The 20,625-nt window shown below is 49.3% G+C and overlaps 8 protein-coding genes across 8 annotated transcripts; 1 reads left to right on the top strand and 7 right to left on the bottom strand.

The window, feature by feature from the left end:
* Positions 1-1,213: 1,213 nt before the first annotated feature.
* Positions 1,214-2,568, bottom strand: N7466_007111 (uncharacterized protein; the record flags this gene model as incomplete). Its single annotated transcript, XM_057166500.1, has 3 exons — positions 1,214-1,693; positions 1,747-1,824; positions 1,879-2,568. The coding sequence occupies 3 exons, from the start codon at positions 2,566-2,568 to the stop codon at positions 1,214-1,216; spliced, it is 1,248 nt and encodes a 415-aa protein (XP_057019541.1).
* A 1,345-nt stretch (positions 2,569-3,913) lies between these two features.
* On the bottom strand, positions 3,914-4,924 carry N7466_007110 (uncharacterized protein; the record flags this gene model as incomplete). Its single annotated transcript, XM_057166499.1, has 2 exons — positions 3,914-4,514; positions 4,611-4,924. The coding sequence occupies 2 exons, from the start codon at positions 4,922-4,924 to the stop codon at positions 3,914-3,916; spliced, it is 915 nt and encodes a 304-aa protein (XP_057019540.1).
* Positions 4,925-5,810: 886 nt separating this feature from the next.
* N7466_007109 (pyrroline-5-carboxylate reductase family protein) lies at positions 5,811-6,753 on the bottom strand (the record flags this gene model as incomplete). Its single annotated transcript, XM_057166498.1, has 2 exons — positions 5,811-6,103; positions 6,204-6,753. The coding sequence occupies 2 exons, from the start codon at positions 6,751-6,753 to the stop codon at positions 5,811-5,813; spliced, it is 843 nt and encodes a 280-aa protein (XP_057019539.1).
* Positions 6,754-7,745: 992 nt separating this feature from the next.
* On the bottom strand, positions 7,746-9,712 carry N7466_007108 (FAD binding domain protein; the record flags this gene model as incomplete). The annotated part of the gene is made up of 2 exons (XM_057166497.1): positions 7,746-9,643; positions 9,709-9,712. 2 exons carry the CDS (start codon positions 9,710-9,712, stop codon positions 7,746-7,748), a joined length of 1,902 nt encoding a protein of 633 aa, XP_057019538.1.
* Positions 9,713-11,009: 1,297 nt separating this feature from the next.
* Positions 11,010-11,334, bottom strand: N7466_007107 (uncharacterized protein; the record flags this gene model as incomplete). The annotated part of the gene is made up of 2 exons (XM_057166496.1): positions 11,010-11,181; positions 11,237-11,334. The coding sequence occupies 2 exons, from the start codon at positions 11,332-11,334 to the stop codon at positions 11,010-11,012; spliced, it is 270 nt and encodes an 89-aa protein (XP_057019537.1).
* Positions 11,335-11,708: 374 nt separating this feature from the next.
* N7466_007106 (putative GABA permease) lies at positions 11,709-13,700 on the bottom strand (the record flags this gene model as incomplete). Its single annotated transcript, XM_057166495.1, has 7 exons — positions 11,709-12,146; positions 12,223-12,548; positions 12,598-12,999; positions 13,065-13,147; positions 13,219-13,332; positions 13,398-13,468; positions 13,530-13,700. 7 exons carry the CDS (start codon positions 13,698-13,700, stop codon positions 11,709-11,711), a joined length of 1,605 nt encoding a protein of 534 aa, XP_057019536.1.
* Positions 13,701-15,386: 1,686 nt separating this feature from the next.
* Positions 15,387-17,284, top strand: N7466_007105 (uncharacterized protein; the record flags this gene model as incomplete). Its single annotated transcript, XM_057166494.1, has 5 exons — positions 15,387-15,581; positions 15,692-15,800; positions 15,863-16,083; positions 16,188-16,330; positions 16,480-17,284. Coding segments are annotated over 5 exons (1,473 nt in total), but the record flags the coding sequence as incomplete, so codon positions are not given.
* Positions 17,285-17,554: 270 nt separating this feature from the next.
* On the bottom strand, positions 17,555-19,475 carry N7466_007104 (glycoside hydrolase family 47 protein; the record flags this gene model as incomplete). Its single annotated transcript, XM_057166493.1, has 3 exons — positions 17,555-17,600; positions 17,659-17,916; positions 17,989-19,475. The coding sequence occupies 3 exons, from the start codon at positions 19,473-19,475 to the stop codon at positions 17,555-17,557; spliced, it is 1,791 nt and encodes a 596-aa protein (XP_057019534.1).
* Between the last annotated feature and the right edge of the window lie 1,150 nt (positions 19,476-20,625).

Below are 20,625 nucleotides of genomic sequence, written 5' to 3'. Positions count from 1 at the left end.
TGGGGGTGACACCATTTGATCTTGGATAAGCTTGGGGTCTTAGTGGGTCTTCTTCTCGTATTTCTCCGCAATGTACCCAATGGAAGACAATGTTTTACCGAATGTAACAACATTTGAATGCGGCAATGCCCTCGAGTCCGGTGTGGGAAGTTGATTATGCAGCATTCAATGTTTGCTCCGACAGCCCCCTTGAGTTGGGCTTGACCACTTGCTGTTTGGGGAATTGGACGCCTAACACTTTAAAAGGTCTAGGCGCCAGTTTGCCCCTTCAACCGCCCGAATGTTAATACAGCTCCCCAATTGACCAACAAACGGTCCTAATGGTCGAACCGAGGTTACTTCGATTCTCTAACATGCTGCTCTAAGCGTTCTAGGAGCTGCACAGTCCAACAACTGTAACACGGTCGCTAGTCGCCATGCTTGTGGCACATGCACCGGTCGCGCAAATCGCGGCAGTATTGGGCATGAGAACTGTCCATCTCTTATTTCGAAATCGACAAGAGAAAAAAAAATTGTACATAGCCAGTCGGGCGTAGTGACGCCGAACACGCCTGAGCTTTCTAGGGAAATTGTTGAACGCGACCGGACGTCGTGAAGATGACTCCCTACAGAGGGGTGTAGATAAAGTTCTTGGTATTTTTGAGCCAAGTGTTCCAGATATCACCAAGGAGGGGATTGAGGCGAATATTTTGAGAGACTATCGTGAATTTTTCTGAGGTTGGTGTAATGCATGTGGACTCTCAGGTTCAACATTTGGATGTTGAGGGGTCCGTCCAGATTGAAGATAGCAGTGATATACCTTGGGAGAAATGCATGTATATTTCCGAAAAGGGGGGTTTTGCGTCAATTCAATCAATTGATGTTGATCACACAACTAATCAATTGATCTTGGAACGCATTGTCCATGTCAACATCAATTTGAATACTAGTGACTAGATAGAAAGATGGAAAGTCTCTGTAACAGGTTTTAACATTGAACATTGAAGGTTTAGGCCACGATCAACGCCAGCTGGCTGTACCTCAGTGCTAACATTGAAACATTGAAGTCAACATTTGAATTGATCACTCTCAAATGTGCATATTCTCCGATCAACATTTAATTGATTTACTGACAAGATTCAGCTCATATCATATATTTAGTTTTGAAAATACCAAGCTCATAGAGCATTGGCATAAAATTCATCATCTATCATTGAGACGTATTTTAAACATTTCAGTTCAAAGTCGTAGTAACAGTCGTCACAGGCGTCAACGTAGTGGTCGTAATTGTTGTGTTTGCCTCAAACAAGTCCTTCACGGCCTGTTTCTTCTGTTCTTCATCCAGAGATTCATCTGCATAGATGGCTCTGGCTTTGGCGGAGAAGTCGCCACGACTTTGTGCTTCCTCCTCAGCCTTTGCACGAGCTGCTTCTTTCTCCAGCTCCTCCTCCTCATCATCCTCTCCAATAACATCACCAGATTCAACATAGAAGTCATCCTCAGCATTTGGGTTCTCCTCTTCGAGTTTCTTCTGCTCCTCCTCTCTCGCCTTCTCCTCGGCCTCCTTGTCGAACTTCTCCTCTCCAATTTGCTTTCCGTTCTCGTCATATACGGGCCGGAAGTACTCTCCGCCAATCTGGTTTCCGTTCTCATCGAAAATAGGCTTGTAAATCTCCTGGATGTCGGTGGCTGCTCTTTCGGTTTGTTTGAGTGGCTATCACAATGTCAGCTGAGTTGATCTGGAGAGCTTATCTGGGAGACGCTTACGTTCTTGCTGTGGAACATTTGGATCTTGTGAAGTCTGAATGCGGCTCCGCCGTACGAAACGACGAGTGCTTTCTCCTCCTGCTCCAGAGTCAGTTTTTGTATCAAGGCCAAAGACAAAGTGGGAACTCAAACCTCTGTAGCCTTGTATGTCCTCCAGCCCTCGTTGGTGCTCTTGGACATTGAGGAGCCGCTTGCGCCAACCTTGCCGATACCGGTGCCCGAGAGGTCTACTCCACCGCTGGTATCCCGGTTGTGGGCGCTGGTCATCTTGATAGCACACTCCTGAGTAGACCATGTCTTCTTGATGGCCCACAGTCCATAATCCTTGATGTAGCTACCCCAATCACCCTTGACGAGGTCTTTGGCGTTCTGCTCAACCCACTTCGTGATAACATCTCTGCAGGGGACCTTCAGCCACTCGTTCACCACGACGGAGTCGTCAGTGATGAGAGCTGCGTTGCCGGTCTGGCCCCATTTGTTCTTCGCCTCAGCAGAGACATCGATGGGAGCGGCAGCGGCAGCAGCAGAAACTCCAGCCTTGAGCCCAAAGCTAGACTCGGCTTCGCTGCTCGAACTTGTGGATCTCCAGATTGATTCGGTGGGCTTTTCGTAGTTAACGACTTGGCTGGGTGCTTTGAAGCCATCCTTTTCAGGACGGCCAGGAACTGAAAGGTCGGTAATCAGATTCCAGCCTCCCTGCTTATCGAAAAAGCCGACCGCACCAGGGTGCAGGTCACTGAATCGCTGAGGGGTGTATAGGAAGTGGCCCTTGTTAATGGGTTTCATGAGCTCGGCATACTCGTCGGGGATACTGATAGTCATTTTGGCGGGTGTGGTGGGATATTCGAGTGAATTGAAATTTTTATTCTCTCGGAGCTGGCGATCAGGAGGGCGGGCCAGTTAAATAAGTTGCAAGATTGGCGAAGGTGCGTGGGTCAAAGCCTAAGTCCAGTGACGGTATTTCGCACGATCATCGCTGAAAAAGTGCCAATTAGGAGTGGGCATGGTCGATCTTCAGCCCCTCAGTTCGTGACATCGTTCGGTACCCCTCCAGATGGTACAAGCCACAATCGACGATCCAAATCTCAGGAATTATGCGAGACGATGAATGGGCGGAACAAAACATAAATTCCGAGCCAATATTTTCCAACAAGACCATATCGCCGAAAATACCATTTGTCCACTCTGATATGCCACTCAAGTATTCACATGTCCTCAGCCAAGGGCGTTCATCTTCGACGATCAATCGGAAATACGCGTCATAAATACCTTGGATGACATCGCAAGATCCACAGTTATGACCCGACAGTTTGGCTAAGTGGGCAGTAAGATTTAGTGTGGGTACAGCGCACAGAACACAGATTGAAGAGAACACATGTCAAGGCGGGAGGTGTGCTTCTGGCATGTACTGATTGGCATATGAAGTAATGCATGCGCACATGTGGCGGCTGCCATCACCTAAAAAGAGTAAAAATAAGTTGTATCTACTGGCGGAGAACGAAGATCTTCAAGTTCCTTGTTTTTCTTCTCAAAATTCCAGCTGTAGCTACAATCTTGGTCGGGAAATGCTACATAAATTCGCATGTGGTGGCACTCTGTGCGTTTTTTGCAATTGATCTTCAAATGTTATCTGGAACATTCAAGGTACTTTGACTATTGCAAAGAACATGCAATGACAATCAAGTGAGTCAAGATTCACTTGTTTACTTGAATCTCGATTGACCCGACCCTAATCTAGCCTAGCGTATGCCAAACACAGGATAGCGTTGTATTTGCAGATGAAGCTAGCCCGATTGGGAATCTATGTTTGCATTGCGGTTTGTCTACTGCTGCCTGAGGTGTTAGTCAATAACTCAAGTCGACGCTTTGATGTCAGGAGCTATGTAATTATACAAGCAGCACTAGCTTTATAGATCAGTCTAGTTATTGAATTCCATTTATGATTCAGCGTTCAAATAATGCACATGCTTAATAAACAATCAACTGAATTGAGCATGTACTCGATACTTAAAATGATTCTTTGAATGTTATATATCTCAATGTTAGTATATTAGGACATCTGGAAGGTTAGAACATTTGAATCTTGCGATACGTAGTAAGTTATATTACATATTTTGATTATCAAGGCTTATAGTTAGGTAGTAGGACGCAAGTCTCTGGGAACCACTCAACTATACCCCTTTGGATAACTTGTAGCATCCAACTCCACCCGAGCCGAAACGCCATGAGAATCCAACTCTACAGGGTTCCCGTAGGCGTCCATTAGCTCCGACGATCCCGTATCCAATTCAGCAGCCGGTTGGTGCGTGTGTCTCATCGTATTCTGATCAAGTCTCGCTGGCACAAACTTGGGCTTGCGCCTACGATAAAACACCACAGCCGCAATTATAAGTAAAATAGCGCCCGCTGCACAACCAATGCCTATTCCAGCCTTTGCGCCCGCAGAAAGTCCGCTAGTCGCATAGTATGTGTTGGTAGTACCGTTCACCGACTCACTCGTGCCGGTTGCCGTAGCGTCTCTCTTCAATGTCGAGGTTGAGGTCGAGGTCATGAAAGTTAAAGAATCGGATGTCGAGGTTGCGGACACGAAATCAGTCGATTGCCAACGGATCGAAACGCCCTTGCCCTGGATCCCGAATGTACCCGTTTGGCTCGAGACCGTGCCGTCGAATGTGTATACGTAGACGGAATCCGAATTTGTGTTGGAGGACGTGCACGGGTTGCTGGAGTACCATGGCCAGCCATCTCCGGTCTGCGCATTGTAGCCGCTAAAAATAACAAATAAATCGTCAGATCACGACCTGAGTGCGCTCATGCGCATGTGGAAGACGAGCGCGGGTGGAATCATGTACGGCAGTACCTACCTAGGACAGCATGTTGCTCTTGTCTCGATATTGCTGTCGAGCGAGACCTCTGAGAGACCGGCAGCCGTGTAGCCGGATGGACATAGACCTGGCGAGAAATAGCTTGTTGTTGCCGTGGCAAAGGCTGATGGGAAACATGTGCTCCAGTCGCTGGCGCCGAGACTAATCCACCACCAGGTGTAGGTGGCTGAGACGGGTGTGTAGTAGTTTGTGCCGGACAGCCACTGCATGTGGTACGAGTCTGTGAAGCAGTCTGCTGGCGGTGTGAAGGTCGTGGTCAGTGGGACTGGGCCACTGGTTATTGTTGAAGTCATCGCGACTTTTCAGGGGAAGAGCCCTGGAGAGATGAGGTGTGTGACGCAGAAAGGTTTGGCGTGCTGAGAGAGATCCATGGGGGTCTCTCTCTTTTAGTGGGCTCGCGGGTCATTGGGGGCTGAGTGGGTGTGTGCATGGCGTTTCACGGGGTTGCTGGCGATTGGAGAGTGGGAAATTGGTGCATGCACGTTTTCGAGCTAAGGATAGACTGGCGGCTAGAAGTGCTGCGGGCGTTCCCGGGCCAATTTTGATGGGAGAAATACGTCTGTGTAGGATATAAGACTTTGTTATGTGTTTATGTGGTGATGAAGTCAGTTGCAATTTCCAACCGACCGAAGTCGCCTCACGATGTCCATTGTATAGAGCAGGAAGAGAGAAATTATTACTTCGGGGCATTTTCCAAGTGTAAATTGAAGAGTGGGGTATCGGGCAGGCATAATCACGCTAGAGGAAGGCGGCTATTAGTGCATGTAGGAGCACGGCCACCAAATCTAAAAGCCAAAACCGCCCCTTTGGACCTGCGTGCGGGGCTCATTTTGCGGCCGATTGGAATTGGTATGTAAATCGCGGAGGCCAACTTCTGAATTTCATGACATATGTGATTGGAGCAGGGACTCAAAGCTCAATTTTACAAGACTCAAAACCTACTACATCTACCCTGAACCCTTCAAGGGTGGATCCTTCGACATTCCAAGGTTGAGCAGCCAGTGCTTAGCGAGAGCCGCGGAGTGTACTGAAGTATGCCTAGTAGTATAATTCGTCAACGCCAGAACATTGAATCCATCCATGGATATTAGTCAAGGAAAATCTCAAGGAAAATCAGACATATTTTGATTCGCGTCTAATTTTTTGAATGCTGTATCTATTTTGTTCCTCCACCTTAATCTAGTTCTTTCCCAGCTCCGCAGACCGCGAAGTAGCCGCCTGGACAGCCTTATCAACAATCTCCTTGAAGCCCTGAGCCTCAAAGGACTGCAAAGCAGCATATGTAGTTCCGTTGGGGCTGGTAACATTCTTGCGCAGCTGACCAGGCTCATCAGAAGACTCAACAAGCATCTTTCCAGCACCAAGGCAAGTCTGAGTAGCCAAGCGAGTGGCCTGTTCTTGAGGCAAGCCCAAAGCGGTTGCGCTAGCGATGAGGTGCTCCACCATAGCGAAAAAGTAGGCTGGTCCAGATCCTATATAATAAAGTCGGTCAAAAAGATAATTCAATTCATAAGACACAGGCTCGATTCTGTTTCTGCTTTATCGTGTATGTCGGGAGGGAGATACACTTACCAGAAAGACCAGTCACGACATCCAGAAGCTCCTCCTTCTCAACCCACTCAGTGGCCTTGCTGACACTGCTCAGCAGCGCGTTCACAAGCTCCTTCTCCTCAGAGCTAACATCAGTGCTGGCGTAAGCGCCGGACGCACCCTCGCCGACAAGCGCGGGGGTGTTGGGCATGACGCGAACAACGTGCGGGGTACGTCCGTCGGCGGTCCGCGACCACTCTTGCAAGCTGCTGAGTGTGATACCGGCGGCAATACTGACGACAACGGGTAAAGATGCGCGCTTCGACCAGGAAGCGCCCAGCTCTTCGCAGACACCCTTGGTAACCTGGGGCTTGACGGCGATGATGACGAGGTCGGCATTCGCACCGGCCTCGGTGTTGTCGGTGGTGGTCTTCACGCCGACGGCGGCAAGCTTCTCCCGGTTGACGTCCCATGGCTCGGAGACGGTGATGTTCTGCTTGTTAACGCCCTTGGTGACGAGGCCGCCGATGATGGCGGAGGCCATGTTGCCACCGCCGATGAAGGCGAGCTTGCTGTCTTGGAGAGAGGGCATTGTATTGATGTGTTGGGGGTATCTGTTTTGGTGGTCTTTGTCGCGAATGTTCAATTGGATGTTCTTGATGTTGAAAATCCCCCACTTTTGCTGGCTTATCGGAGGTGGGGCAGAATATACAGGTAACCAACAATGCCGATATCGGTTGAGGGGAAAGAAGGTTGGAAATTATTATATTATGCGATTAACAGGATTGAGATGGGAGATTGAAATATTTAAGCCATTTTCCTTTGCAATTCGACCCCGCAAAAGGTCAACTATGACACATCGATGGTGACCCCAGACTATGCACGTGACTGCTTATCGCCTGTTCACCGGGCCGGTCAGCCGGTACACTTGGGGTCCATAGAGCTGTTCCTGTGTGATGAAGCTTAGGAACGACTGGAAGTTGATGTCAAGATTTGAGATGGCATGTTTATTGGTGTTTAGCAGGGCCCAGAGAGGAGCTTCCAAAGTTGGTGGAGACGGGCATTGAGAATCCACGTCGCAAAGGAAATCTCTGGCCCGTCCAGACTTTCTACATCTGTTCCTGGGACATTCGGAGTTCGTGGGTAATCAAATCAATTCGAAATTTTGAAGATGGATACCTGGATACCGCCGAAGAGTAACAAATATGTGTGCACCCGTGGACATTGTAGAACGTTGTCAACAAAATGAATAGAATGAGAATATGAGAATAAACAAATGTATCACAGCCCCGAGAGAATAGAATAAAAATGACAAAGACCCAACATTTGAATATATTTAAACATTAGAAAAACGCCCGCTGAAATGCTTCAGACAAAAAAATTGGTTGATCAGGGCAGACACCCTGATTCAAGACAACCAAATCCGTAACGGAAAAACGAAAAAAAAGCACGAATGGTGTATCAGTATGCAAGACCCCAATATGTACAGTGGGTAGTGTGCCAAAGTGGAAAATGATGTGAAATAAAAGTCGGAATTTTAATCAACTTCCTGGAAGTAGGCCGTAGCTGGTGAGGGTGGTTCAATTACCAAGTCTCGGCAATGTATTGGCCAGCTTCCTTCTTGCGCTGCCAGAACAACTCAGCTTCCTGGGAGTTCAGGTTGCCCTTAGCCATGGCGACTTCAATAAGAGCAGCCTCAACACCTTCACCCATTCCCTTACCGCTGCCGCAGACAAAGACACGACCGTCGAGGGCGTTGATCACATACCAGACCAAATCGGCCTGGTGGCGGACCTCTTCCTGGACGTAGCGGCTCTCACCGCGACGGCTTTGTACAACAGTGCGAACCTTGTCCTCGTGCACACCCCACTCGCCACTGTAGAGCTCGTCAAGCAAGGAATCACGCACGCCTTGGAGAACCCAGACCTTGTTGGCACAGTTGGCAGACTGCAGACGACGCTGGACGAAACCACGGAATGGGGCGATTCCAACGCCAGCACCGATCAGAAGCATGGGCCCATCGGATGCAAACCGAGTGGCAAGTGGGTTGGCCATCAGACCACGGAACATGGGCACATGAACGTCAATCTTCTCACCAGCGGCTTCGGCCTTGATGGCCCGCTGAGCGAGCTGCTCAAGGTAGCCAGAACCAACACCGGTACGCTGGCCGCCTCGCCAGTCGTTGGAATCGGCGACAGTCACGGCGACTTCGACCAACCGGCGACATTCCGTACCCTTGAATCGACAAGAGATCATAGGATCTTGGGAAAGGGAATAGAATCGAGGCATCAGGGTGTTCAGCACGGAAAGAAGGTGGTCCAATGGAGGCTGAGAGCTGGGGAAAGCATGTAGCAACTGGGAAAGGGTGACATGAGAGCTGGTACGAAGATCACAGAAAGCACCCTGGCCCTGTGCAGATGCAAGGTACTCCAAGACCTTTTTCTCGTTTTCCTCGGTTGTGTATTCGGCCAAAGTTCGGAAAAGCGCCTTTGTTGGGGCGTAACTCTGAATATCGGAGCACCAGCTCAGGACCTCTCGCCGTGTTGTGATAAGCTCGCGTGGTTCATCATCACCCCAGATAGTCGGCCAGCGACCCTTGGTAGTACGCATGAGGACCTTCTTATCTCGCATCGACCTCGGCACGCACAGCAAATCCAGAAGATCCTCGACTTCTTCGTCCTTATTCTTAGGGCACACACCAATTGCACCTCCAACAACGAAATCTACCATTCCACTCTCGGCCGGGTAGTCGGTGACGTCAATATCAAAGTGATAGGTACGCTTCTCGGCGCCACCCTTGGTCAATTCACGTGCAGAGTGAAGAGGCGCACGGTAAACCTCATAGGGAGGATGAGGCTGCACAAATTGTGGCGGGTGATCTGATGGGCCCATGGGCAGATTCTTTGCAGATGTGGGGGCGGGCGAGAAAGACACAGTCTTCTCTGGGAGTGGGGTAATGTTGGAGAGAGCACTATCCAAGGTGAGGAGGTTCAAATTAAGCTTCAAGCTGGCAAAAGCCTTGTTGTCTGGAGCAGTGATCGAATTAAACCCGGAGATTGGGCCATCCTGCAGCTGCAGTGGCCGACCTGCGCAACAGCCCCCACCACAGCACATGGACTGAATCTTCTGTGTGCCACCTGCGCCAACATTCTCCAGGACTCTTCTCATATCTTCTGAGTTCTGCGAGATCAGAATGGTCGAGGCCCGTCGTCGTCGGCCCTGGGACTTGCCCTCATCCTCGCTCTGGGTATCGGGTGGCGTAATTGGGGTGGAAGGCGAGCGAGAGCCATTGGACTCCGATTCTGAAGAGGGCAAGCCATTGAAAGAGAAATCGGTGATGGATAGAGATCGTACACCACGTGGCTCTTCTGGGATCGGGTTATCTGGGTGGGAGGTCGAGGAAACGGGGATCTCTTGGAAGGTGCCCTTACGGGGGCGACCCAATGCAATAGTTGCGGTGGGCATGGTGTTGACAGCGTGGACTATGGGAAGTAATTGGTTAAGCCTTGGTACATATGGGATGTCGCGAAGGGAACACAGTTCATACCCATGAAGGTGGTGTATCAAAGTACCGAGGGTCGTCGCTGGGAGAGATCGGAAATGTCGGAGGCGAAAGGCGAGTTTATGGAATAGTTTGCAGCGGAAGACCGGGGAGCAAGTTTGATTTTAATGTAACATTGAGAACAAGGTGGAATGAGAATGGAGGCAGTGGACCCGGCGCTCGGTTCCAGACGGGAAATGGTGAAAAGATTAGGGAAATAAGTCTCAGGTTTAGTGGAAACAGAAATGAAGTTGGGAAAAATACGGGAAGTGCAAACCAGATTTGGAGATGGAAATTATCTGATTTTGCCACATTCCTCGTCAAACCCGGTAATGGTTTTCGTAAACTAAAAGTTACCGCGGAAGCACAGGGGATGATTCCAAAGGGATTTGAAGGTGGCCAATTTCAATGTTTTCTTGCACTAATACTATGGGGTGGAATTATAGTATCCATTCTGACCCTCTTAACGATCGACCATGCATTACCAGTTAGACCAGTCGGGGGCGTTGTAGAGGTCATCCTGTTCTTCTTCAGAAACCGGGAACTCTTGTAATGAATTTACCCAAAAAAAAATACACTACTAGTATAGATAACATCTCCACTGAGGACGAAAAGTGGCTGATTAGCCGACTGCGGCTCCGACCGGATCTAAACTGGACCGTGACAAGTGCCGGTCTCAGTCAAGGGATAGTTATAGTTTGGCATGTTCTACCCGAGGCAATAGTACCTTGGGAAGTATAGATTGATTTAGCCAAAAATTTAGTATTTGTGTGCACATCTTCCCAATATCGGGGGAATTCCAAAGGCTAAAGAAAACAAAAGCACCTTTGGGGGAAAAAAAAAGGAGGGTAAGCACTTTGTATGGTACGCAGGCGGAGTGGGCCGACACCGGATCGTACTTTCCCCAACCGATTAAGTAATACATACAAATTCCCACTTATCAATCAATCAGATAGTGCACGTCGCACCAACACGGGAACCCTTGACCTTATCTGATTCGCTATTCTGGGAGCCAAGAAAAAAGGGGGCGTTTTATACGGAATTACGGAGTATGTACTTATTCCTTTTTCGAACACGCAATGGATCAGGTCCACTTCCCGACTGACCGGGCCCTTCTCGATCTAGCCTCGTCCCTATCCTCTGGGTCTTGGTTCAACAATATTCCCGACTATTGGGAATTTCGGTGGGTAAAACCGTTACCGACAGTGGGTCGTTCTAGAAACTCCATGGACGCGTTCCCTACGGAGTACTGTAAGCTTCCCCGACAGGGGAGAATGGGGAAAGCTCCTTTTCTGGAGACAGGATCGTCACAGGCCTGAGCTAGGCTGAAAGTTGATATCATCTTGCCTCGGAAGCTCGCCATCCTGGGTGTGCTGAGATGGGAGATCCCAAATAGACTGGGGACAGGGATGCTGGCGTTCGAAGACACCCGTCCTACCTTCCCGTCTTAGGTAGTGTTCGGTACATAAATGACCCCATCTGATAACTTAAATCCATGAAAATCCTCATACATAGTAAATAAAACTGTACATACCCTACGACACGGACTTGGTTGGGCACGCAAGTTTTTCTTTCCGTGAATTTTTCGGATAATGGTCTCCGTGCACAGGATGAAACGAGATTCTTCGTCATTCTGCAGGGATCTTGTAGTCAGATTACACTTGTGTGGGGCGATGGTGATGGTGTAGGGAATACGCCCGTGAAGAGTGGTGTCTTCTCCCTACTTTCCATAAGAGGGATGGTTCAAATGTTACAAGTGGAAATTTCGACTCGTTATTTCATTGCAAAATGAGACCAATCGGTGGTTTGTCCGACTTGCAAGCCCTGGCCTTGGCTGCATATTTTATCAACATCACGTCATCGCAGCACATGAACAAAATAGGTACAAGTATGTAGTTGAATCAACCCAAGACCAAAGAAGAAAGAAGAAAGAAGAAAGACATTATACAGACTCCACATCAGGCATTCAAAGACATCACCGTTATTTTCCGGCATCCCCTTGAGTTCTAGATACCATCCCTTTGAATCAATGCCACAGGGGGGATGAAATGATGCCGGCCCCTGACCCAATAATATATCGTTGCCGATCCGATGACGCCAACGTACATCACCACACTCCAATTCATTGTCTCACGTGTCACCGGCGTTGACAACGGAAAGAACGCGAAGATAAAGATGGGCAGGAGGAAAGCCAAGGCCCCAATGTTGATCGCCATACCATATCTGCCCAGTGTCCATCGATGGGCTGGAAGTGGTTCGCCACGGAGCCGCTTCAACAACACACAGCCAATAGATACGATGTATGCTGACATGAGCGACGTGATTGTCAGAGAAATGACTGCGTTGAGGGCTACTTCTGACCCAATATTGATCATCGAAAGGATAACAGTGACCCCGAGGGACACCATCACGGAGTTGAGAGGGATGTTCCAACCTGGTGTAACCTGTACGTACAGTCAGCCCGACTCATTCAAAAGACTCAGCGGGCTTTAACCCCTCTATCTTGAATTCTTGACCTACATAAGCGAAGAAGGATGAGAATGGAATTCCCTCATCCCGAGCAAATGACCAGAGCTGGCGCGAGGCGGTGGCCACTTCGGTGATGGTGCTAGCGGTTAATGTCACGATCAGAACCGCCGTCATGGCGTTTGTCGCAACTAGACTGCCGGTCGTATTGTAGAATATCTGAATGAATGGATATCCGGTTGGTGTATCTAGTACAGTGTTGACCTCGCCTAGTGTGAAACATAAGGTGACCAACATGATGAATCCTAGGACTCCGTTAACGGCTACAGAGCACATCATGGCCTTGGGAAGTGTCTCTGATGCATCTTTGATTTCCTCCGCTACCAAGCGTTAGCGCTATCCGTTATTCAGGCGGACTATCAGACTTACACATGTGAACGGAGCAGTCGTACCCCAGCATCGAGGTAATAGTGGTTGAGAGTCCAACTAGAGTCGCAGTCCCAGAATTGTCCCAACCGCCACCATTGTTGAAGCTGGTGAAGACAGCACGGACATTGTTGCGTGGGGCTAGTACCCATAGTGGAATAATGATAGCAAACAGGCCGATGACATGGATGATCAAAATCAAACCTTCGACAAATGGCAGATTCTTAGCCATGAAGGTGTTGAACATTATTGAAAAAGACGAAATGGCAATCACCAGCATTGTCCCATGCCATCGTTGAAAATCGTAATCGGGGTGGTTCAACACGATCAGTCCTTGGATGATCGTGCCAGCCAGATACGCGATCGAGACAATGGCACATTGCCAGCCCATTGCAGAAAGCCATCCTGAAAGAACGTCAATAATCTGTAGCACTCACAGCTTTGGAGCTCTAAAAAACAAAAGTCCTTACCTGTCATGTAACTCAAGAACTTTTGTCCACGCCGGGGAGCAAATTCTGATACCCAGTGGTACTGCCCGCCAGCGGTCGGTGCCCTAGATTATTGGTCAGTACCAAGCACCAATAACCCCGCCAAATATAGCTCGAATCTGTTAGCTCTACTTACATCGATGCCATTTCAGCTATGCTGGCATACACAAGAGTAAATCCAATGGAAACACCAATGAACCCCCAAATCAATCCCGCAGTGCCACCATCAGTCAGCCCGGAGGATAGCAATCTATAAACATCCAAGTCAGCAACCACTTCAATTCTTCAATCTCAGTAGCCAACAAATAAACTAACGTGAGGATAACCTCCCAAGTGCAAATAAGAGTGCACCCAAATCCCACAATGGAAATAAATCGAAAGTTCCTCTACTCAGTGTTAGCCATGCAAACTTTGAAATCAAAACATGTCTCAACCGAGCAAACGTACGCGCAGAACCTGTACGCGCCCTAACGCACTCATATCCCGCTGATCAGCCACCGTCCCCATATACCGCGGCGCAACGAGGCCCTTGGGCGCCTTCTGGAAATCCTCAACATCATCGTCGATCACGCTGTCTGACATCTGAGAGTCATTCCTGGATCTATGGGAGATAGGCATCGTGGACAAGGCCAACAAAAAGTACTGTGCTTCAGCAACGGCGTTTTCCAACAAGTCCAAACTGCCCCCGCAATAGCAAGTCTCGTAAATTTAACAGCGGACTGACTTGGACAATTCAAATATCCGACTCGGAGTGACTGCATGCGCAGTCCAAGTCGCAATGTCCGGGAGAGATGGATATAAGAAACTCAACGGCCCCTAGTTGCAACTTGTAACAGAAGGGGGAAGGAGGCCCTGGAGACACTTGGAAGTTTAGTTCCAGGTCATAGATGACCTATACTAAACCGAAAGAAGCAGGTGCGTGGAGAAGGGTCCGGGAGTATTCTCTCATTCCATTTAGAGTCCAGGGCGCTGGTCGTCACATCGCAGGATTCAAGCGTGGCCAGAAGGCATGGGAGAAATTTCTACGACGCCATGTGGGATTCCCAAAACTCAGGTTTCGACACATCGGATGTTTGACACTGTCGATTTTGTTTATGTATCGAGTTTGGGCCGCTGAAGTCGTGAAAGCCGATTGCTATCCCTTGAACACAAATCTGGCCGGAGAATGGGCGATGAAGCGACGGCGCCTTGCATGCCAAGGGGGGATGCAGTGACCCTTTCCAGAGTCCAGTAGGCAACTAATTTTGCACAGATGTGTATGCCCAATTGCTTCCATTATTTCAGCTTTTGCCAATTACCGCCATCTGGCTTGCATTATTTCTTTGTTTCTGCTTTTTTTTTAGACTTTGTTTATCTGTCACGAACATTTGTACTGGTGCATTGGAGGCGGATCCTGATCATGGGAGTAGAGAGTAGAGAGATATTTGCTTTTTTTCTTCTTCAAACGGGGTTGATCGCTCAATAGCGCGCCCAACTATCTTGGCATGAGCCCTGATCCCTGCATAGATCACCCCTTGATGCTTAAACTTCGAGCCCGCCACTCACCTCTTATACCTCAATCCGCACTAGCCGAATGTACCCTCGCCTGCTTGTCCCCACATGGTCCTATCGGAGACCTGTCCGACCCACGAGTACATAACTCGCATGTTGATCGACGCCTGGATGGCGGAATGGCAGCTACCGTCTGCACCGAAGAGTTGTGCTCGGTCGCCGGCGTTCGCGACGTGAGGGAGTCGCCGCTAGTCCAGTTCCAAGGTTTCATGTATGATATCCAAAAAAAAAGAATAGTACGGCCCATGCACAGAATATCTAATTATCATTCTCATTCTTATCGTGCCTGCGAAGGGATGGGCTGATAATTTCGCCACAAACTCTACTCCGTACTTCCTGCGCTACTAGGCTGCTGGGGCGAGGGCAAGAAGACGGAGAGGCTAGCTATCCCATACTATTATCAGATAGTTATACTGGGGACCGTGTACAATACAACGAAATCGACTCCCGGCCAACGCTTGAAAATTGACAATAACTTGCCTGGCTAATCACAGCTGTCGGCACCTGCCCTAACGGTTACACTGCTAAATTGATTTCATTGCGGGGAGATCGATCGATTACTATCTAAGATCCCCCTGGTCTCTGTTGCGGCCCGGCGCTGATGCCGTTTGCCTTGCGTAGCTGGATATACGCAGCGATTCGATCGGAACCCGTGCCCAGGTGGCCCTCTATCTTGGAACCCGAAAAACCATCTTCATGCCCATGGATTAACCTGAAGCATCGCCCATTCCGCCCATAGCCATCGCGTCTGCCATGGGCCCCTATGTACCCCCGGGCCAGTCACCACCATTCGAAGTAGTCGACGATTTCCACCATGGCGCCTGGATCATCATAACAGCGGCGCTGGGCCTGGTGGTCTCACTAGTCTGCTGCTTGATCCGATTATACGTCCGCTTAATGCTGATGCCCCCGTTCGCGCGCGACGATGTTGTCCTTTTGGGCGCAACGGTGAGTGAGTTCTTGGACCGCGTTGTACTGCGCTTGCACCCCGCACACAACCTTGAGGCAACCGCGGCAGTTGAAAGAACTTTGCTGAAGATACTGATTGATTACCTTAGGGAATCGGTATTATCCAATCAATCCTGGTCTTCTACGCGTGCTCCCGCGGCTTGGGTACTTCGCTCTCTCTACTAAATGAATCGCGACTTGTTCAGATCCAAACAGTATGTAAGTCGTCCCTCGAACATATATCCATTGCAAGACCTAATTTTGAATACTTGACCAGTTAGTTGCGACAAGTGACGTGTTTGCGCTGGTAGTGATCTATCTCTCGAAATGCTGCGTCGTCACTATTTACCTTCGCCTTACACCTCAGAAACCGCATAATTGGGCTTCGTGGGCGACGCTTGCTTTGTGTACCGCTTGGCTTATACCTGCTGCTTTTATCCTGCTGGTTGACTGTGAGCTCAATCAGCCGTGGAGGGTACAGGGTGGACAATGTCGGAATTTAGTAAGTTTACCTAAATCGACGCAGTGCTCCCCTCCTATGTCGGATTCCTCCCAGAGTTGGGTAGGGTATTTGGACGGTCTTGTTAATCGTGCAACCCGCCTCAGTACAAAAGGTGGCAGTTTATAGCCGCCGTGGATATCATCACGGAGATAATTCTCTTCTCGCTGGCCGTCGCCCTTCTCAAGGGGCTATTCATGTCTGTTAAGCGCAAGCTTGGAATCGGCTTTGCGTTTATATTCCGATTCCCGTAAGTACTGCACCTTCAACTCGACCTCAGCCTTACCTTACTATGCGCCGTCCACCGTCCACCCAGAATCATCAGTCCAGATCCCCCACATGCATCGCGTGAAACACTTGAAACCAGAAAAAAAAAACTAATATCCACCTCCGTGACAGTTTAATCGTATTCGCCCTCCTCCACATGTCAACCCTCCACTCCTCCCTCGCCGACAACGACGTCACCCTCGCAGCCGTCAAACCCGCCCTCTGGCTCCAAGTCCAGCTCCACTACGCCCTCGTCGCCTGCAGCGTCTTCTGCCTCCGACCCTTCATGGCAGCCGTCAGCACCAACTACGGGACAGCGGGCGACTCGAATCTCGAGAGCAGCGCATCTGCCTCGCGCTCAAGGGGCACGAAAGAGAGTTCGAAGTCTGGATCAGGCTCTGGCTCAAATGCAGACTCTAGGTCGCGGTCTTTGTCGCGCGTGAGGAGGAAGAGGGCCGGAACAGGGGCCGGGCTGGGATCGGCATCCGGCATAGGACTGTTGCCGAGATCGGGATCGAAAGAGGCGCTTTGTCGCGATGCGTGCGTTGGTGGTGATGGCGCTGATGCGGGTCGCGGGGAGAGTAGACAGAAGATTCCGAAACAGGCTGTGTGGATGCATGGTGCTGAGGGCGGCGGTGGTGGTGTGGTGCGAGCGCCGGTTCGTCGGTCTCTGTTTGCGCTTGCGGGCTCCGGTAGATCTGTTAAGAGTGATAAGGGTGGGGTTGGGGCTCGGGACCAGGGGGGCTCGGCTTTGGAGTTTGAGTCGGATGCTTTGGAGCTCATGCCTCAGTTGCATAGGCAGTATGGGCGCAGGGATGAGGACGGTGTTGAGGATCCGGATAAGATGGTTATTCGCAAAGAAGTTGAGTACTCCGTTCGGTTTGAACGGGGGAGGGCGCGAAGGAAGTGTCGACTGATGCGACGGCTTATGTTTGATGTAGTCTGGTGCTGTGATTTGATTTATACATGTATACATACTAGGAATCTAAGCAGCTGATTTGAGACTTGTTACTTGGATTTGTTAAACAAGAGTAAAGGAATTGTCTACCGAGAGACTCTTCAAATATTGAGACAAATTTGAACTTTGAACAATTTCTATGAGATGTCCCCATGGTAAAGATGAAAATGAATATTTGAAACACTGAACACCGCGCGTCGCTAATGATCAATGTCAATCCGCTTAAAGGAAAATGTACAAGTATATAAATTAAACGAAGCCCGAGGGTCGCTTGAAAGGGTGGGCTTCGGTGCTCCTAAATAGAACGCGTGAGCTTCAAAAACTTAGCAGACGGGCAGAATGAATACACTTACAAGACATACTCATCCAAGCTGACATGGTCAGGCTCCGAAAAGATAAGGTACAAATACTTGAGCGTCTCGGCGAGCCAGTAACTTTCCATCTTATCAGCCTTTCTCGTAGACAGATCACGGACATCGTCAACAGCCGAGTGACCGAAATTCGTATGCGTCATCTTCTCGATGTTCTGGAACATGCGCCAAGCCGCATCTTGAAGCGACTTGTCGCCAGTGATGCGGTACATGATGAAGACAGACTCAACAGCCTCGGGTCTGGGAATCAGGTTAGTACACTCCTATAGCCACTACGTAACGCCATGTTTCACGGACGCGAATCTTGCATACCTGAGCTTGTACGAAGAATCTTTGGTCCCGACCATTCCCGGCGGGATCACCTCCGCGGCGACGATCTTCTGCGCTTCTCTGCGCTGCTGTTGAAGTTGGACAGGTTGTCCGAGCACAGACTCGTACCACTGGTTCTCGTCCCATGCGCAATCCTCCAGGTCGGTGCAGGGCGTGAACTGGAAGGATTCGGGCATGACGCCCGTTGGCATCGAGTCGTATGCCCAGATGCATGCGTCTGTGAGTCCCTGCGCGATGGATAGATCTTGAGGACGGTTGAAGATTTTGGCGGCGATGCCTACTGTGCCGCCGATGAAGCACTTCAAATGGTCTGAGGTGTGCTGGATGTGGCTTATTCCACCTTCTGTGATTCGCAAGTTGGAGGTGAAGAGAATCTGCTTGTCTTCTTCCTTGGTCACGGCGCGGAAAAGCAGGTTCTTTTTGATGGCGGCCAGAGACCGCTCCCACATCTTCTTGTACTGGTCTGTCTGGCCGCCCAGGAGAATGTGTTCCTTGGGCAGGTATTCGTACGTTGAATCGGCGCCGCCACCAAGAGAGAACTCGGAGCCGTTGAAGTCAAGGCGTAATGCGTCGATGAAGTTGGGCCAGAGACCTGGGGCTTTGGTGTGCATTTGGACTTTGTCTAGCTCGTTGGTGATGCGCTGCACGGCGTCGTAGTACATCGGGTTGCCGGTTAATTGGGTTAGACGGGTGAATTCGACGGTCAGAGAGCCTAGCTCTGCCAAGCTGGTGTGGGTGTTTGCCTCGATCTCCTGGCCAATGGCGGACCGGCCCCATTTCCAGCGCATCTGCGGCATGTGGTTGTTTGTATCGAAGGCATAGAAGATCATTTGACCGAGTTCCTCTGCTTTCTTTAGGAGGATCGGGTGAGTTCCGTTTGTCAGATCGTGGGCTGCGATCAATCCGCCCATGTATCTGATCACGATTTCGAAAACATTGACTTCTTTGCTGAACGTTGTGGAGAAGTCGATCTGCTTGAGCGCCTCCAGGGCAAGCTTCAATTCATCATCGAGTCCCATTATAATTAGAGTATCCAATGAGTCGACCAGGGTAGCGCCCCAGCCGCTGAAGGAGTCTTCATATTTCCCGGTCACGGGCGAGACCTCGTCTCGTAGCCAAGCATGGTTTTTATAGCCATTCCAAGAGTGGAGAAATGATTTCTTGACAGCTTTTTGTCTCTGAAGTCTTGTCCTGCGCTCTGACCAGCCCTCTGGCTCGAATTCGTGTTGAATCCGTGGAAGCGGTGTTGGATTAGTTGGCAAGGGGATATATTCTAGAATGGGGTGTATCTTGTGGGCGTTTTTTAAATGAATATTGTCCGGTCGAATATTTTCATTTATAACTGCGGTTGGTTTTCGGTGGTAACCCCAGGGTGAACAGCTGAAGGGTAGTTGAAGTAATAAGAAATATCCTAGGATTAGGAGGAAAAGTGCGGTGGTCAATGACCGGCCCCTGCGATTGGGGACCATAATGAATGGCGGTTCGCGAAAGCGCTGAACTCGAAAAGCGATTTGAAGCCTATAAATAAATAAGGTCGACAGGCGAAGGAGTGTGGAGAAAAGAATGTAGAGTAGATCAAAATGAAAGGCAAAGAGCATAAAACAAGACGAAAAATGAAGAATTAAAAATGAGTGTTAAAAGGATTGGATGGGGAAAACTTCCACCATGTTGTGGCAGAATGTCAATTGAATGAGTTTTGACAATCCTGGAGATCCAGGGGTGTCTGAGCTTTAAAAAAAATGTCACATTTAGGGGAATCACGTCAGTGGGGGGCACAAAAGGTCAATATCATGATAGGGTCAGGAGCAAGGCTGGCTCCAGTGATCATCAAGATCTACTCGATGGATTTGTGATTGATGATACTTGATACGCGTCAGTGGGGGTAACTCATATGGGACCCTGTTGATCGGATTGACCTGGATGTCACATTTGAACATGCATTCCAGAATACCAAGAGACCAAGACAACTGTAAACAGTCAAGCTTCTTGGATACTTTGTGGCTTGTGTTAACCCTGGATTCGATACATCGCGGGATAAAGTAAGGTTGATAGCTATGGCCTAGACCGATGTTCATGGCACAGCCCGGCTTGGCTTCTCTTGTACTGGTTGGTTTTCCGTCTGCCTAAGACAAAGCTTCATCTGAGTTCCACTTGTCCCCTGAATTGTGTCTCGATTAGGTATAGATGGAGTTGATCCACAGCAGAAAAGTTATTGTGGCGGAGCCAACCGATGCGGGTCTGGAATCTGGTTTGAACTTGAGTAAAGAGTTCAATTCATTCACTTTTGCGATGAGAATGAGCTTTGTACTTACTAATAATTGAGTATTCTCTCTGCGAATGAAGTGCAAATGTGAGCTTATTATAGTATCAAAGCTATGAGTCTCCCTGGTTTTTAGCTTAGACCCTTTTTGGGACCGAAACCTTCGAACACGCGACCGCCACTGCCAGCCGTGTATTCACCCAATAACTTCTTAAATCACTAACCCAGTCATCTATCAGTATTTTGGATCAACGTCACAACTGCCTGTAGGGTTAAAATAGAAATAAACTAGTTCCAAACCTTGGACTTAGGAAAAAATAGTTGACAACAATCTGTTGTTCGCGACATGAACAAACGTG

Source organism: Penicillium verhagenii (genome assembly GCF_028828195.1).
Source record: "Penicillium verhagenii strain IBT 33310 chromosome Unknown utg000007l_segment0_segment0, whole genome shotgun sequence".
In the NCBI taxonomy this organism is placed as follows: Eukaryota; Fungi; Ascomycota; class Eurotiomycetes; order Eurotiales; family Aspergillaceae; genus Penicillium; species Penicillium verhagenii.
Note: the sequence above shows the minus strand (reverse complement) of the source record. Positions and strands in the feature narration are given on the sequence as shown.